Source organism: Notolabrus celidotus, chromosome 18 (assembly GCF_009762535.1).
Source record: "Notolabrus celidotus isolate fNotCel1 chromosome 18, fNotCel1.pri, whole genome shotgun sequence".
In the NCBI taxonomy this organism is placed as follows: Eukaryota; Metazoa; Chordata; class Actinopteri; order Labriformes; family Labridae; genus Notolabrus; species Notolabrus celidotus.
In genome coordinates, this window is record NC_048289.1 from 30,485,243 (window position 1) to 30,501,780 (window position 16,538).

General features: G+C 44.7%; 1 protein-coding gene across 1 annotated transcript in view; it reads left to right on the forward strand.

Moving 5' to 3' along the window:
• LOC117829817 (SRC kinase signaling inhibitor 1-like) overlaps positions 1 to 16,538 on the forward strand; it is a 97,294-nt gene that overhangs the window by 51,648 nt on the left and 29,108 nt on the right. The window contains exons 5-7 of the mRNA XM_034707512.1: positions 1,353 to 1,482; positions 3,921 to 4,092; positions 13,704 to 14,650. Of these exons, the coding sequence (XP_034563403.1) occupies positions 1,353 to 1,482; positions 3,921 to 4,092; positions 13,704 to 14,650 (1,249 nt within the window). The remainder of the gene's footprint in view (positions 1 to 1,352; positions 1,483 to 3,920; positions 4,093 to 13,703; positions 14,651 to 16,538) is intronic.

The window sequence follows — 16,538 nt, forward strand, 5'->3', positions numbered from 1 at the left end:
TTAGAATAACTTAAATCGTCTGACTAAAACTGGACTTTAAAATATATTTTGACATGTTGAAATCTAAAAGTCCAATTTCTGGAAGTCAGACTAACACACCTAGATAAAGCTGTTGGGGATCTATTTCCTCTTGCATGTGTACAACTCAATCCAGCTACAAAGTGGACCAGGCGTTCTGAGCATGCTCCACAGTTTGCACGCTGGGAAGTCGAGTAGCATAAATTTGCAGAAGGAAGCCGGGTAGTAAATGAAATATGCACAGAAGAAGAAGAAGAAGAAGAAGAAGAAGAAGAAGAAGAAGAAGAAGAAGAAGAAGAAGTAAACAAGACAAAGCTATCGTATTGCACATGAGATAATAGTTTAACAGGGTGAAGGTCAGTTAGTAACAAGCTGAAAAGAGGGATAGCTCCACCTACTGCAGTGGAGGTAGAAGTGCTTTTGTCCATGAATAGATTCTTGTAGGGTGCTTGGACGAGGAAAGTAGACAAATTAAGTTGCCTAATGGGGCCTAAGGATCGTCTTCTCTTTGGAAACTAATGTTTGAGTCAGACTCTCTTAAAGTTAGATGAATAAGGAGGCGGAGCTGATCCAGTCTGCAGCAGCTGAAAGCCGAGCTCACATGCAGGTTCTCCAGTCTGTTCCTCAGCAACGAGGCCGAGCTGCCCGAGGTCTCCTGTGGGTTATACACCAACGATTGACAAGTACTTCATACAACCCCACTTCAAAAAAGCTGAACTCTATCCTAAGATCCGTCTCATGGACAGGTTAATGCTGTGATTGACATGTTGAGCAGCGTGCACGCTCTGCCTGAGTGTAAGCTAACATTTGACAGAACAGAAGACTCTAAAGTTGTGACTCTGACATGGAGATGCCTTCCAGAGAAACGCTGATTGAGTCGCCTGAAGGCATCATGTGTTAATCTGGTGAACCCGACTCAGCCCTCAAAGTCAGACTTCAGTCTGCTGCCTTCAGGAACTGTGGTTATAAACAGAGCTGTCTAATGCTGCCTAATGATCTCACTAAGCTACCTGCCATCTTTGATTAATGTCTTACACAAGACGCCAAATCATCTGCTGCTTTAGACTCTCTCTAGAGGAGGAGGAGGAGGAGGAGGAGGAGAAGGAGGAGGAGGAGGAGGGTGAGGGTGAGGGGTTTGTAGGAGCTGGAGAAGTGGTGATTGATTTTACGTGATTGATCGTGCATCATGACGGAGCGTATGTCCAAAGTCAAACTTCAGCTACCCACCAAAAAACTTTCTCTTCTTCTGCTGTTTTAAACTGAAACACGCGTATCTCTACACTCATCCTCCACCCTTCATCGCTCCTCCTCCTCATCCTCCTCCACACACGCAGGGATCCTGTTCCTCCAGCTCGGGGAGGAGACTCGCAGAGTGCACCTGACCCACGAGCTGACCAGCCTGGACACTCTGAGGGCGCTCATCGTGCACATGTTCCCGCAGAGGCTCACCATGGCCATGCTCAGGTACACGCCTACATCACCTGATCCTGCCTCCTGTTATTGAACCGTCTGCATGCTCATCGATCGGTCTCCGTGTTAATTTAACTCCTGCAGCGCTGCATTCACAGTTCACGCCTTGTTAAGTGTCGAGTGTGATAAATCAATCCAGAGGTGAGTGGACTAAGTGAAGCTTTGTTTTCATCCTCAGACGCAGAGATGGAAATATTAAATATCGGAAACACATGAAGGGTGAAAACTGAGAATAAGACACACGTGAAAATCAATAAACCAATAAAGGACTGAAATAGAAACGAAGGTCGACCTGCATGAAATCTCAGCCTTGTTGTCAAAGCTTAAAATAAGGAGCTTTTCTGAGGGTGATGCAGGAATGGCACCTCTGCTACTCACCTCTAAAGACACGCACTGATCATTCCTACTAAGAATGAATTTCAGGTTAAGTTTTGCAGCAGTGGTTCTCGCTCTTTTTCTGCATCACACACCGACACATTCACATAATGTCTACACCATCATCACACACACCCTTTGACGACTGATTACTCCATCTGTAGAAGTATTGTGAACATTTCCTCACCTTCAGTCTGACATCCAACCACAAAACCCATTAATGGAAGCATTTAAAAGCAACGCTGCGTCATGCAACTTCTAAATATTTAACATGTGGGCGGCCTCCTGTGGGTGGAGGTCAAACTGTTAGCGTAGTTGTGACATGTGGAGTAGATTCATCATCAGCGTCGAGTTACCTTACAGTCCTTTCTACTGAAGTCGCCATGCTTTGTGAGCTGTGCTGCATGTTGCCCTCTCCTGTCCTGCCTCCCCCAAGGGTCAGGCGTCACTGTGTTCCAGAGACATTTTACATTTACTTGAGGAAAAAACATCCTCTGTTATTCTAAATTAACATGCTAATCTTCTCAGACTAACAAGAAAGGTTTTTATGACAAAATAAAAAATGTGCTCTGTTGATTATGGAGATTCTGGTCCCTCCACATGCTGATGAAGATCTAATTCAGGCCACTGAAGGAAGCAAACACTTTAATCCAGTTTTTCTTTTTAGCTTTGTGTCTGAGACACCGGGAGATACTCCTGTCTTTAAGTAACATAGATGATGATGTTATAAGGCACATTAGGACTGATTAGGCCGTTCTGATCTGCAGGACGCTGCAATGCTTCTGCAGGATCAGCTGAGTCGATGTAAGATGATGCATCAGGCAGCACTTAAGAGACAATTTAGCAAGTGTTGAAATACGGGTTATCCATAGGATGCACATGTACAGAGTTGTATTGCATTCACATGAGAGAAAAAAACACTCTGTTTTTCAGAATCAGAACCAGAAGCCTTTATTGTCATTGTAGTGCTACAACACAATTAATATTGACACTCAAATCACACAATATAAAAGGTAAAGTGTCGCAGTGTGATAAATAGATATAAATTGTGCCTATGTGCAGTAAAGTGCTTAGTGTATACTAGCAGTGAAAAACCTTGTTTGGTTTTTGTTTATTGAGTGTGCTGATGACTGTGGGAAAGAAACTGTCTCTGAGTCTGGTGGTTCGGGATTTGGCAGTTCTGAGCTCTGCCAGATGGTTACAGTTCAAAAAAGGGGTGACCAGGGTGGGAGGGGTCTGCAATGATGTTTTTTGCTCTGTTGGTGTAGCTTGAGGTGGCGAGTTCGTCCAGAGGGGGCAGGGGACTGCCCTGAATTAACGAGATACCCGACCCCTCAGTTGCACTCCCTGAGAACCAGTTTTTTCAGCAATTGTCTGATTATGTCTTGAGTCACCAGGCAGCCAGCTTCAATGCATTTCAGATGCATCGTTTTATCTCCATGAAGCAGGCCATATCTGCCCAGAACTGGCCTTACATCTAAACACCTGCAGAGTCCTAAAGTGCCTGTATACCATCTATGTTACTGAAAGACACGAGTATCTCTCAATGTCTTAAAGTCAAAGTTTTAATACAACTGGATTAAACTGAACAACCAGAGCATGTTTAGGCTATTTCCTTGTGTGGCCTTCAGGTGCTGCTGGGATACTTCTCATAACAAACTTTTGATATAATGTTGAGATAATTATCTTGTTACTTCAGAAAAGCAGAGACTTTCTCACAGTCCCTTAAAGCTCAGACATACTCATCACAAGTTTTTTTTTATTTACAGGATGAACATTTTCTTAATTTTTAAGAATCAATAGTAATTTCACCAAGCTGCTGATTATAGATTATCCTCTAAACTGCTCTGAAAGTGCTTCACATTGTTTGTTTCTGCAGGATTATTAATTAAATGTAAGGCTGTGTTGGGAGCGTGTTGATTCTCTGATTACAGCCCATCGTACAGTTTCAGCTCCTCCGTGTGTACCTGAGCGTACATCAATGATTATTAGCAGGTAACAGGAGCTGAAATTGTCTCTGTGTGGACGATATATCAGCGTTTTGTATCGATCTGCAGGTCTCCCAGCACAGCTCTGTTGATCAAAGATGAGACCCGGAACGTCTTCTACGAGCTGGAGGACCCGCGGGACGTTCAGGACCGCTGCGTAATTAAGATTTACTGCAAAGAGCCCGTCTACGGCACCTACCCCGGACACCACAACCCACACCTGGCCAACGGAGACCTGAGGGTAGGTGTTTGTCTTTGTTTCCTTCTCTTTGTGTGGGTGCAACATGTTTATTCTGAAACACTGACTCACCCTTCTCTGAAGAATCTTAGCCTGATCACAGCTCCTCACAGAGCGGGGACTGTACAGTGTTGGTCTGTTTTTGTTCTCTTTTATTTCAAACTGAAGCCAGAAGAAGGATCCTGCCTCAGCTACAGTCACCTTTTCCTTCATTACCACTCTATTCTCTGTGCAGCCGCCTTATGACTCATAGATTACAGAGCGAGACAAACGCTTGTCTCTTTCTGGCGGTGGCAGATCGCCGCCAACCAAATCATCCCGAGAATAATACATCCTGTAATTCCCCTCAGAATCCACTCGCCCCCGTGCCAGCATCCTCTCCTACGTAGCATTTCTGTTTACACACACCAGTTGGCCTTACATAAGTTAGTCTCATACACTCTGAGATGGTGTGAGTGAGTCATGTGACCTAACTCCAGCAGCACTACTGTACTTGGATGGAGGCCAGTGCTTCACTTCGGCGGTGCTGAGTAGGCAGAACGCTGGCTGACTGTAAAATATCATCAAAGCTGCTCAGAGGAGACGGCCTGTGGTCTGGTTCATCCGAGGACGGGGTCACAGATGCAGAGCGGGGTTGTAGTAGTAGTAAAAGTGTTGGTGAATGGACCTGAAGAGCTTTTACCCTGAGTACAAAACGCTTCACAGTTACTCACGTCACTGCAGTGCGCACACACACACACACACACGCACACACGGCGGGGCAGGATGCTGACTCGCAGTTTGCTGTAATCTTGGAGCCGATCTGCCGTCGTCTGATGAGGATGAAGATTATGAGCGAGACTTCTTGGGCTTTAGGTTAAAAGACTTCAGGTCAAGACTCGTCCAATGCTTTTCTTTACAGTCTGATGAGCATCGTTGACGTCTAAGATCAGCTATTAGCCGCACATGCATGAAGAAGTCTGTTAATAGAGATGAATATGGTCTCAGCAGATGTGTGTCTAACATGAGTCTGGTCCTGCTGGAGGTTTCTGCCTGTTAAAGGAAGTTTGTCCTTGTCACTGTAACTTGCTAAATGCTGCAAAGTGCTCTGCTCATGGTGGATTAAGATGAGATCAGACTGAGTCCTGTCTGTAAGATGGGACTGGATCTGATCCGGTCTTGATGTGTACGGTCTAGACCTGCTCTGTTTGGAAAGAGTCTGAGGAGAACATTTGTTGTGATTTGGCGCTTTATAAATAAAGATAGATTGATTGATATAACTTTATAACAACATGAACGACTTGATAGTTCGTCAAATGTGAAGCCTAAACACTTTAAGCTCCTCCTACTGGCCAACTCCAGTTCAGCCCTTACAGCCTGTATCTTCCATGTAAACAGATGGAACACAGGTCAAACTATAAGATTAAAATACACTCTGTATTTTCTGCACAGACACTCCTCCACCACGTCATAGATGCACCTCGCCTGTATGTCCTCTGCATCCTCTGAAAGCAAAAGCCCAGCAAGTTCCTGGAGATCGTTAAACTCTGAGGCTGCTGACAGGAGGACTTAGTGACTAACTGTGAAACATGGACTGGATTCACTGGATTGCTAACCTTTTCTTGCATTGAACTGCAAGAAAAGGTTAACATGTTTTTATCTTTGTGTGAAATAAAGATGCTAACCTTCAGCATTTTGCTCTGTTTGAGGTTTTTGTTGCCTTTTGAAGTTGATGCTGCTGTTTGGTTACGTCTATTTGGGGTTCAAGAAGTGAAACAGCAAGTTTTGTGGGGGATGGTTAGGAAGGAAAACACGGAGAGGACTTTTTGGGTGTCTGTAATGGACTTTTTCCTTCATCTTGGTGTTAAATAAAACTCCTAACTGCATTTTCCTGATTGTGGATCTATGTTGCCTTTTGAAGTTGATGCTACTGTTTGGTCACATCTATTTGGGGTTAAAGAACTGAAACAGCAAGTCTTTTTTTAGGAACAGTTTGAAGGAAAACGCGAACAGGACTTTTTGGGTTCCTGGAATGGACTTCTTCCTTTATCTTTGTGTGAAATAAAAACTCCTCTAACTGCATTTTCCTGTTTGAGGTTCTTTGTTGCCTTGTTAAGTTGATGCTGCTGTTTGGTTATGTCTATTTTGGGTCCAAGAACTGAAACAGCAAGTTCTTTTGGGAATGGTTTAAAAAGGAAACACAGAGAGGACTTTTTGGGAGTCTGGAATGGACTTTTTCCTTTTAACTTGATGTGAAAACAAACCATGCATTTTGCTCTGTTTGTGCACTGCTGTTAGGTTATGTCTAGTCTGGGTTCAAGGAAGGTTTAATGACTTCTTTGGACCTTTGCACGGTTGACTTAAAGTAACAGATACCGTCAATCCAGGTGACACAGACCTCCTTATCTCAAATCAGGAGATGAGGAGTGACTGTGCCGCCTCTGAATCAGGACACAGCTCACAGCCTCTGTGATACCACAGCAGTCATCACACAACTCCTCTAGTTATTGTTTTGACCTCGAGCTGCAGAACACACTCTCTTTGTTTATGAAGTGCTTCCTCTTATCGCCTCTTCCTGACCACTTGTCCTCGCTCTGTTCTCTGCACCTGCTCCATCCCTCCTGTTCTCTGCTTTATTGATGAGCCTCTTCTGGATTTATCTTAATTCATCCGTCAGCTGCTGGCAGGATGACTGTGGCATCAGCCTGATTAGCATGATTACTAATGCTATATGCATTGGGTAACAGCTGGAGCCGTGTAAAGCACATCCAGCAGATAGAGAGGATAATGTCGCTCAGTTTTTTGCAGTGTTTGTGTTTTCTATACAAGACCTTGCATTTTGCTGTCGTCTAATTACAGAGCGATTATGGAAATGAGAAAGTGGTAATTTCCAGTGTTAGAGAACGCTGCTTTTATAGGATATGATCGATTATGAAGTTGGTAAATTACATTAAAGAGAAGCTCACATATGCGGCGTGCTCACTGGAAATGAATCTGCATGTTAAACAGGGCAGAAAAAAGGGAGCGGCGTCAGCAGCGGGGCACTTTTGACACATTTGTTGTTCTTGTTGTCGTCAATCAAACACCCTGGGGCCCTTTTGTTTACATGCTCGTGTGTGATTGCTTTTTTTGCCTGCCTGTGTGCACGTCCCCAGACGCCTCTTCATGGTTTAGAGGTCAGTTTTGGTCTCTCTCATGAGACTCCGTGGTCGTCTTCGGTTTGTGCATGTCTCTGAAATCTTCTGAGCGTGTTACAGCCTTATCAAACCGACGCTCTCACCTTCAGGTTTATGTGTTCGAGCTGCATTGCTGCTTCTGCCAGTGCCAAGGTGACTGACTAGGACATGAGTGTGTATTTGTGTGTATTTGTGTGTGTGTGTATTTGTGAGTTTATTGAACCACAGCCAGCAGAGTCCAGATTATTCCCTGTTTGCAGACCATGAAAGCATGACCGGGATTACTGAGGGGCCTGGGAGTGGAGGACAGCTCGTGGTTGAGGATGAGATTGATTGGCAGAATTTCCTCAGCGGGATGAAGAGGGGTTTTAAACTTCTCCTTCGGGGGACCGTACCTGAGCCAGACATCTGGTGACTTCAGGGGGTCTTTGAGGTGGAATAAAGAGTCTGCATGTCTTCAGCTCCGTTAAAGCAAAGTGTCAATACCGGGCCGTTGCTTGGATACAAGGTGGAAGATGATGGCACTCGAGTCATTAGTCTGCTGCCAGGCTGTCCACAGGGTGTTGTTGTAAGAGGCCTAAGGGTTATTATGTAGAAATATTGGTTTTTCAATTTGCAGCGTCTCCAGGAGATAGCTTTATGCGTCACAAGCAATTACAGTGTTGTCTTCTTTTGTTGCTTCCTCGTGGTGTCTATTACTCCTGGTGCCGTCCGACTTTCACTGCTCTCCATCCTGCTCTCCATCCTGCGCCGCTTTGTTTTCTCCCTCTCTCTCTGACATGTAGGATAGATGCCAAAAGATAATCCCTTCATGCTCAGCCCATCAATAAGCCATCAAGTGCAACCTAAAGCGCACTTACGGGGGCAATTTGGAGACTTTCCTGTCAATCTCGCAGCAGCATCTGTGAATGGCTGGAAAATCTTACTGCACACCGCATCGAATTAAAGTGACATGAAGATATTTTTAGATGCCACTCAGTCAGAAACATGTGAAAGTGGAGGAGCTCTGAGGAGAGCAAACCTCCCCCACGGCTTTGTTTGTGAGTCAGATCTGCTTTTATTGCTGGAGCGTGAGTTTGATACAGATCTGGTGCTCATTTTAATGGGTTCCTCCGTAATCTGCACGACATCCTTTCATTAAGTTTCATGTAAAGTAAGACTAAACAGACAAACAGGAAAACAAACCAGAATAACTGAAGATAAACTCCTGAGAAGAGATCCTAATAAAGGAGGATTCAAACAGCCTCAGAGTCTGACTACAGATAGAATCACACGCTGCAGCAGTGAGGTCTGAAACCATGACGTAGAGGAGACAACGTCAAAGTGCTTAATCTGTGTTTATTCAATATAAATCATGGTGTGCATTTATTCAGAGATCATTCTGATTACTCACCGACGTCCAGTGATTCCTGGTTAATGCGACAGGATGTGCACTTTCTCTGTTTCATACAGGACATGCATGCATTAAACTATTGTTCCCCATGACAGTAAGGCATATCATAACATGCCAACCTAAGGAAGTCCCTTGGACTCAAGTCTGCCATGATGTTGACAGACTTTCTGCTCTTGTTAACTTCTTCAATTAGCTTCATCCTCAGGCAATTCACTCATTCCAAAATAGAGCTTTGTCAACTTTCTTGATGCAGTTGCCCACTGACATCAGTCTGTGTAGCTGCACCTGTATACTTAGTTCATAAGTGGCAGTTTCAGTGATGCTTTAATTCTGTCTGACACAAATTGCATACCAGCGCGTTAAAACAAACAATGCATAGCGATTAACATGATTACAGCCCTACTACACATGCAGCTTAACAACCTGACTAAGCTCTCCAGGTAGAGCAATAAACAGTGCTTTAGTGCTGTTATGCATTTGGGTTTGAACACAGTCATGCAACTTTAAAGCTGGGGTTGGTGTTCAGATTCAGATCCACTTTTTGTTATACTGGTTAAAATGATCTTTATGTCCTGATGGTAATCAATACATGATGTGTTCTTAAAAAAGAGCGAAGAAAATCTGCTATCTACAGCCGGAGTAAACCTGGGAAAACACCAACCAATCCCCGTTTTTGTGTGCCAAAATCTTAAACCAATCAAATCCCGTCCTGCCGTTCTACCCACCTCCTGCAGAGCGTACATTTCCCCGGCGTGTACTCCTCGTCCCTGTCTCCTGCCTCTGCTCCCCCTGACTCTACTGACTGCCCCTCTCGCTCCACCTTGAGCCTGTCCCCTCTGACCCGATGAGGGGCTTTACTCAGGACTGTAGTCCGGATCAGAGTCTAAAAAGCTCTCACCACGGGGGATCTGACAAGCAGAAGAATTAATGACATTTAGTAAGTCCTACAGAAATGTAGATGTACTGTAGCGTCCCTCCGGACGCTGTAGTGATGACGAGCCGATTCGTGAATATGTTCATCTTTAATAACCGGTCACTGTCGGCCGTTACCACGCCAACCAACAAAGCAACAATCAGTGTTTGAATGAATGAAGAACTTCTCCTCTTGTCTCTCCTCTCTCCCGCTCACACACTCTACACCTCTCCTGATGCCTTCACTGACCGTCAACACTGTAGGAATTAAGAACATCTACACTGAACAGGTTTAACAAACAGTAGAGTTGTTACAGTATTATATATGTGTTATAACTTTTCTCCTGATATCGTGTCACCATGACAACTGGATAATGCTAGCATGATAGTTGTGAGTACTAACAGCAGCCATGTTTGTTTGTGTTTTTAACTTTCACTATGAGAATGTTTTGGTGAGGACCGGGGGGGGCGTCGTTTTGGAGGAGCTCTGAGGGGGGAGGGGAGGGGTTAGACGGAGTCATGAGGAAATGCTACATTCAAATTCATGCTAGTTTTCCGAGACTGCCAACCCCAGCTTTAAGTCTCTAATAGAAAAATTGCAAAATTGAAAACAGAAGATATTACACTGAGAGAGTTAACTCTTTATAGAAAGTATCAAACACAGGTTGGAAAACCAGTTTTGATTTTCTAGCAATGTAAATTATTAAAGCTAGGGAGAGAGGAGAGACAAGAGGAGAAGTTCTTCATTCATTCAAACATTGATTGTTGTTTTGTTGGTTGGCGTGATCACGGCAGACAGTGACCGGTTATTAAAGATCAACGTGTTCACCAATCGGCTCGTCATCACTACAGCGTCCGGACGGACGCTACAATAAATATATATTTTCTGTAGGACTTACTGAACGTCATTAATTATTCTGCTTGTTGGTGAGAGCTTTTTAGACTCTGATCCAGACTACAGTCCTGAGTAAAGCACCTCATCGGGTCAGAGGGGACAGGCCCGAGGTCAAGCGAGAGGGGCAGTCAGTAGAGTCAGGGGAAGTAGAGGCAGGAGACGGGGACTCAGAGTGCACGCCGGGGAAATGTACGCTCTGCAGGAGGAGGGCAGAACGGCTGGACGGGATTTGATTGGTTTAAAATTTGGGGAGCCAAAAAACGGTGATTGGTTGGTGTTTTCCCAGGTTTACTCCGGCTGTAGATAGCAGCTTTTTTTCACTCTTTTTTAAGAACACATCATGTACTGATTACCATCAGGACATAAAGATCATTTTAACCAGTATAACAAAAAGTGGATCTAAATCTGATTACCAACCCCAGCTTTAACTAGGAATGTCAGCAATTAATCAAGTATAAAGTAACTCTCTGTGAAGAGTGTGCTCAATGCAGGTAGAAATAAACAATGCCTGGTCTCATTAATATTCAGCTGTCAGGATGGTGTCATTGAAAGCATGTATCAATGGGAACTAACTCACCAAAGTCTCCATGATAGATCTTTTTGGGGTAGCATCCACTAACAACATGGACACAGAGGTTGAGAACTTTTTACAGGACGTTTCCTCACCTTTGGATACAACGCTGACAGACTGGTGGTCAATGCAGAGTCATAATATTGCACAAACTGGCACACCAGTATCTCTGGTCAGACTGATTGTGACACAGTTGTGCTCCTGACTGACACCCGACCATGTGGACGTGCTTATTTATCTCTGTAAGAACATGAAGGCAGAAAACTGGACGCCTGAGTCTGACATATTTTCCTGTTCAGTTCTCTTGATGTAGCAAAACCACATTCAGTAGTCTGATCCTCACTCTATATGATTATAAAGTCTATGGAGATTGTTTTTAAGAGCCTGCTCTGCCTCTATCCCTCACCAGTTATGCGATACAGTCAGTTCTATGCATTATGTTGCTGAGGGATATATATGATTGAAGGAAAGGAACACATTCTGTTTTGTTTCCAAAGATGCATCATGGAGAATACTCATTTAGATTCCTAAAACACACCAAAAGATTCTGGTTTTCACTCCTATAAGAACTGAGCAACAGTTTCAGACGACCTTCCCTGAGAGAAGGTTATCTTGACCCGGTTACAATCTAAACTCTGTGACAAACTCCTGTTATTGGGCTCAAAATGAATCCTGAGCCTCTGACTGTCACATTGGGACATTTTCAGGGTCCTTCCTTGTGAAAGAGTCGGAGCAGATTTAAGGGGGTAATGAGATTTTGCTGGAATGTGCTCACCTTTGTGTGGCTATTTACCTGAGGAAATGACTCCGCGTGTGTGTGACGATTATATACAGATTGAATGTTCTTTATAATGTCTTATAATAACAAGTTGCCTTTTTAAATGTGTAAAAAAAAGAAGCTACTTTGTATTATCTGTGTGTAATATCCTGCTCGCCCCCGTCTAATCACACAGCTCCTATATATGCTTCATTTAAAGTTAATTTCCCTCAGCAGTGATGTGTCTAATCCTCTTTAATGCTGCAGACACTTATGTAATCAAGAACGCCCGATCTCCAGTCTGACTTCCTGTTAACATATGTTCCCTTACAGAAGAAGGTAATGAGTTATTTCCTTATTAAATATCACCTCTATGTTCTAAGAAAGAGAGAAAGAAAGAAAGAAAGAAAGAAAGAAAGAAAGAGAGAAAGAAAGAAAGAAAGAAAGAAGGATAGAAAGAAGGAAGGGAGGAAGGAAGGAAAGAAAGAAGGAAGGAATGAAAGAAAGAAAGAAGGAAGGAATGAAAGAAAGTAAGAAGAAATAAAAAAGAAAGAAGGAAAGAAAGGATGAATGACAGACCCCAAAAAAGGAATCTACAGCAGAGATCCAGAGGAACCTACGAGACAAGGGAGCTCAGGGACTCCAGAAAGGTCTATGGTTAGTAACTTTAATGGGACAGGAAGAGTTAAAGTGAGAGACAGGCAGAGAGAGGAGAGAGAGGGAAAGACAGGATCCCAGTGTGTCAGTCTAAGCCTATAGCAGCATAACTAAGACCTGGTCCAAGCCTGATCCAGCTCTAACTATAAGCTTTATCAAAAAGGAAAGTTAGAAGCCTACTCTTAAAAGTAGAGAGGGTGTCTGCCTCCTGGACCCTGACTGGTAGATGATTCCAATGGCGAGGGGCCTGATAACTGAAGGCTCTACCTCCCATACTACTTTTAGACTTTCCCATGTATACTAAATTGGATGTTCACATCTAAAAAGTGACTTTTAAGAGAGAAGAATAACGTAACCGAGACAAAATCCATGTCAAGGTCCAATTTCACTATACATATTGTGCTAATGACATTCCAGCACAAACACGCCCGTACAGTTTTGCAGCTTTGCTCTTGTTTTGCGTCTGATTATGGAGAGGAACTGTTAGCATCTCCACTCCATGCATTCTCATGGAGCCAAAACATGCCAGTTTAAAAGTGATGAGTAAAACAGAGAGGGGACACTTCTTACTGGTGTTTTGGGAAGTCGATTCATGACAGATGTGACACAAATTTCACGGTTTGCAACAAAGCGTCCACTATAAGCTTTATCAGAAAGGAAAGTTTGAAGCCTACTCTTAAAAGTAGAGAGGGTGTCTGCCTCCTGGACCCTGACTGGTAGATGATTCCAAAGGAGAGGGGCCTGATAACTGAAGGCTCGACCTCCCATACTACTTTTAGAGACTTTTTTCAGCATTTAAAAATCACTCCTGAAACAGATTTAAGTGTTTTTAAAATAATTCCACGTCGTGCAAACCGTCAGACAGGAAGATGACTTCTGTTCTTCCTCTAGCCTTTTATGAAATACTATCAAATAATATCATGAGACTTGCTTAAAGTGTCTTCTTGTTCTTGCATTGATCAATATTTGAGCTCCCAGTGATATCATGGTTGTATCTCATGCGTCTGGATGACATTTTATTACCATATCCATATTTTATCCCACCTCTGGCTGTGAGAATTGATGCTTAAAACTCCATTTTCCTGGCAATGGTATTTTCACTGTCGGGATAATAGAAAGAGGAATAATCCTGTTTATGAAGAAAGTTGTTTTTCTTTAAAAGCAGAAGAGGAAAGGTTCATTTGTTTGTTTGACTCAACAGGATTTATTTCCTTCTCTGAAATATCTCATAAAAATAAATTGAAGTTGAGTTTCTGTTCTTTGTTCCTCCTCAGAGAGAGATGGTGTACGCTCCTCAGGACTCACCGCCCAGCCGCCGCCTCAGCAACCCGCCCATGTCCTCCCAGCATTCATCCTCCTCCGCCTCGCCCCAGAGCTCTCCGTCTCGTGCCCGACTCCTCTACAGCGGGGGCCGACCTTCCTCCTACGCCGGGCCCCCTCACCACACTCACTCCCTTCCTCACCCACACCCTCACCCACACTCCCAGTCCCACCACTCCTCTCCCCACCAGCAACCACAGCTCCACCAGCCCCACCACGCCCAGCAGGCCTTCGCCGCTTCCTCCAGCGCCATCCTGGAGCGCAGGGACGTGAAGCCTGACGATGAGGTGGGGGGATCCAGGAGCATGGTGCTGCTGCGGGGGGACGAGCGTGGGGGAGGGGGGATCTATGCAGACCCCTACTCTCTGGGTCCAGAATCAAGTCGGCTGAGTCTGGCAGGAGGTCCTCACTCCCCCCTGCCAGCTCGAGCAGACCCCTATGGCTCCTTATACCGCAGAGGAGGTGGAGGAGGAGGCGGAGGAGGAGGAGGTGCTGGATCAATGCGGTCTCTCACCTCTTACACAGCAGCTGCTTTACAGGGAGAGCTCATGGAGAGTGGCGCCCTCTACAGGCCAGGAGGACCACTTTATAACGATGCCTACGCTGCGTCCATGTTGGCCATGGGGCTGCGGGTGCCTCAGCCGTCCTCCCCTCAGAAGATACCCGACATGAGAGATTCCTACGGGGGTACGATGCCCGGCCGAGGCTCTCCGGGGAGGCAAAGCTTGAGAAGGGACTCTGTGACCTCTTCAGTGTTTGGGGACAGTCCCAAAGCCCGGGGCCAGGGCCCAGGGATGGGACTGACCGCAGAGCAGCTCTGCTTGATGGCCGGTCCTGGAGGAGAGGGAGGGGGCGCAGGAGGGTTTGGATCACCTCTAATGGGGAATGAGACAGAAACCAGGTAGGACAGCAGGACGAGTTCTTCTTAATGCATGCTTTTATTCTCTGTGGCTGTTCTCTGTGAGACTAAACGAGATGCACTTACAGAATATTTTGTGCTAGATATTCAGGAAATAGTTGCTTCTTGTTTGGTTCATAGACTCTTCCTCTTTTGGCTCCTCTCTGTTTAACTTTTAGTCTCAGTAATCATATTTTGCAGACAAAGTGGAGCCAGAGGGGTTTTGAATTATCAGCTCAGCATGGTTATGCAGTTCATGTAAATTTCAGCAGGCTTCTTTTCAATAATAATAAGTGGAAAAAAAAAACAAAGGTCTCCTCAGAGTGTCTTCAAGAACAACCAAACACTCAAGAAGACAGTTTTTAAAGTGCACCATGGAGGTTACTGCCCCCTGCTGGCCGTTTGAGAGACTGCATGCTTAAGTCACTTCAATATTAGCTTCATTCTCCAAAACCTGGAGGCTACATCATTTTCTTACACACTCCTTTCTTTCAATTTCACATTATTCTCATGATTTATTAGTCACCAACTGTTGCTGTGGCGGCTCGCCAGGATTGCTCTCTTACCTGGCGTGATACCAGCTAGCTAGTTACTCGTGGGGCTCGCAATATGTCTCCGTTATTAACTTGGACCGTGAGAGCGATGTTTTCACAGCTGTGTGCAAACCAGGTTGTTGTTTCAGAGGATTAAAACGACTGAGGTGTCTTAGTTTGGGCTTTTTGACACCGACACAGCCTCCAAGGTCAGAGCTGTAGTTGTATTTTATTTTAAAGCCTCAGAAAACATACATATGAATATTTAAAATCCATATAGAGTATTAAAATGTAATGTAACTATAACATAACTCTGAAAAAACTCTGTTTAAAAAACAGCTTATTTTACAGGTCAGAGCATTTCTCAGGACTGTGTGGGCGTGGCCTAACTCTTTGATTGACAGGTCAAGAGAGAGTTCACAGCCTGCATGTTTGAGCCATCTGACTCTGAATCTAAAGACATCAAAACTCCAGAATCTAAAAATTATTCATTTCAAACGGTCTCTGAGTGCTGAGTCACAAAATACTTCAGAATCAGGACTTCTATCATTTATTAGTTTATCACTCCATAGTCTCCAGGGCATCAGGACCATGGGACGCCCGGAGCAGAGGAGGCTGAAGGGTAGTATGTGCACGCAGAGGAGCTCGGCTCCGGGTGTCTGACGGAGCTGTTTGTCTAAACTCTGAGCTGTTTGGGGAAAGTTAGTGAACCGGTCCTGGGGAAAGTTAGTGAACCGATCCTGGGGAAAGTTAGTGAACCAGTCCTGGGGAAAGTTAGTGAACTGGTCCTGAGGAAAGTTAGTGAACTGGTCCTGGGGAAAGTTAGTGAACCGGTCCTGGGGAAAGTTAGTGAACCAGTCCTGGGGAAAGTTAGTGAACTGGTCCTGGGGAAAGTTAGTGAACTGGTCCTGAGGAAAGTTAGTGAACCGGTCCTGGGGAAAGTTAGTGAACTGGTCCTGGGGAAAGTTAGTGAACCAGTCCTGGGGAAAGTTAGTGAACTGGTCCTGAGGAAAGTTAGTGAACCGGTCCTGGGGAAAGTTAGTGAACTGGTCCTGGGGAAAGTTAGTGAACCAGTCCTGGGGAAAGTTAGTGAACTGGTCCTGAGGAAAGTTAGTGAACCGGTCCTGGGGAAAGTTAGTGAACCAGTCCTGGGGAAAGTTAGTGAACTGGTCCTGGGGAAAGTTAGTGAACTGGTCCTGAGGAAAGTTAGTGAACCTGTCCTGGGGAAAGTTAGTGAACTGGTCCTGGGGAAAGTTAGTGAACCGGTCCTGGGGAAAGTTAGTGAACCGGTCCTGGGGAAAGTTAGTGAACTGGTCCTGGGGAAAGTAAATGAAGTGGTACTGGGGAGCATATGTGGG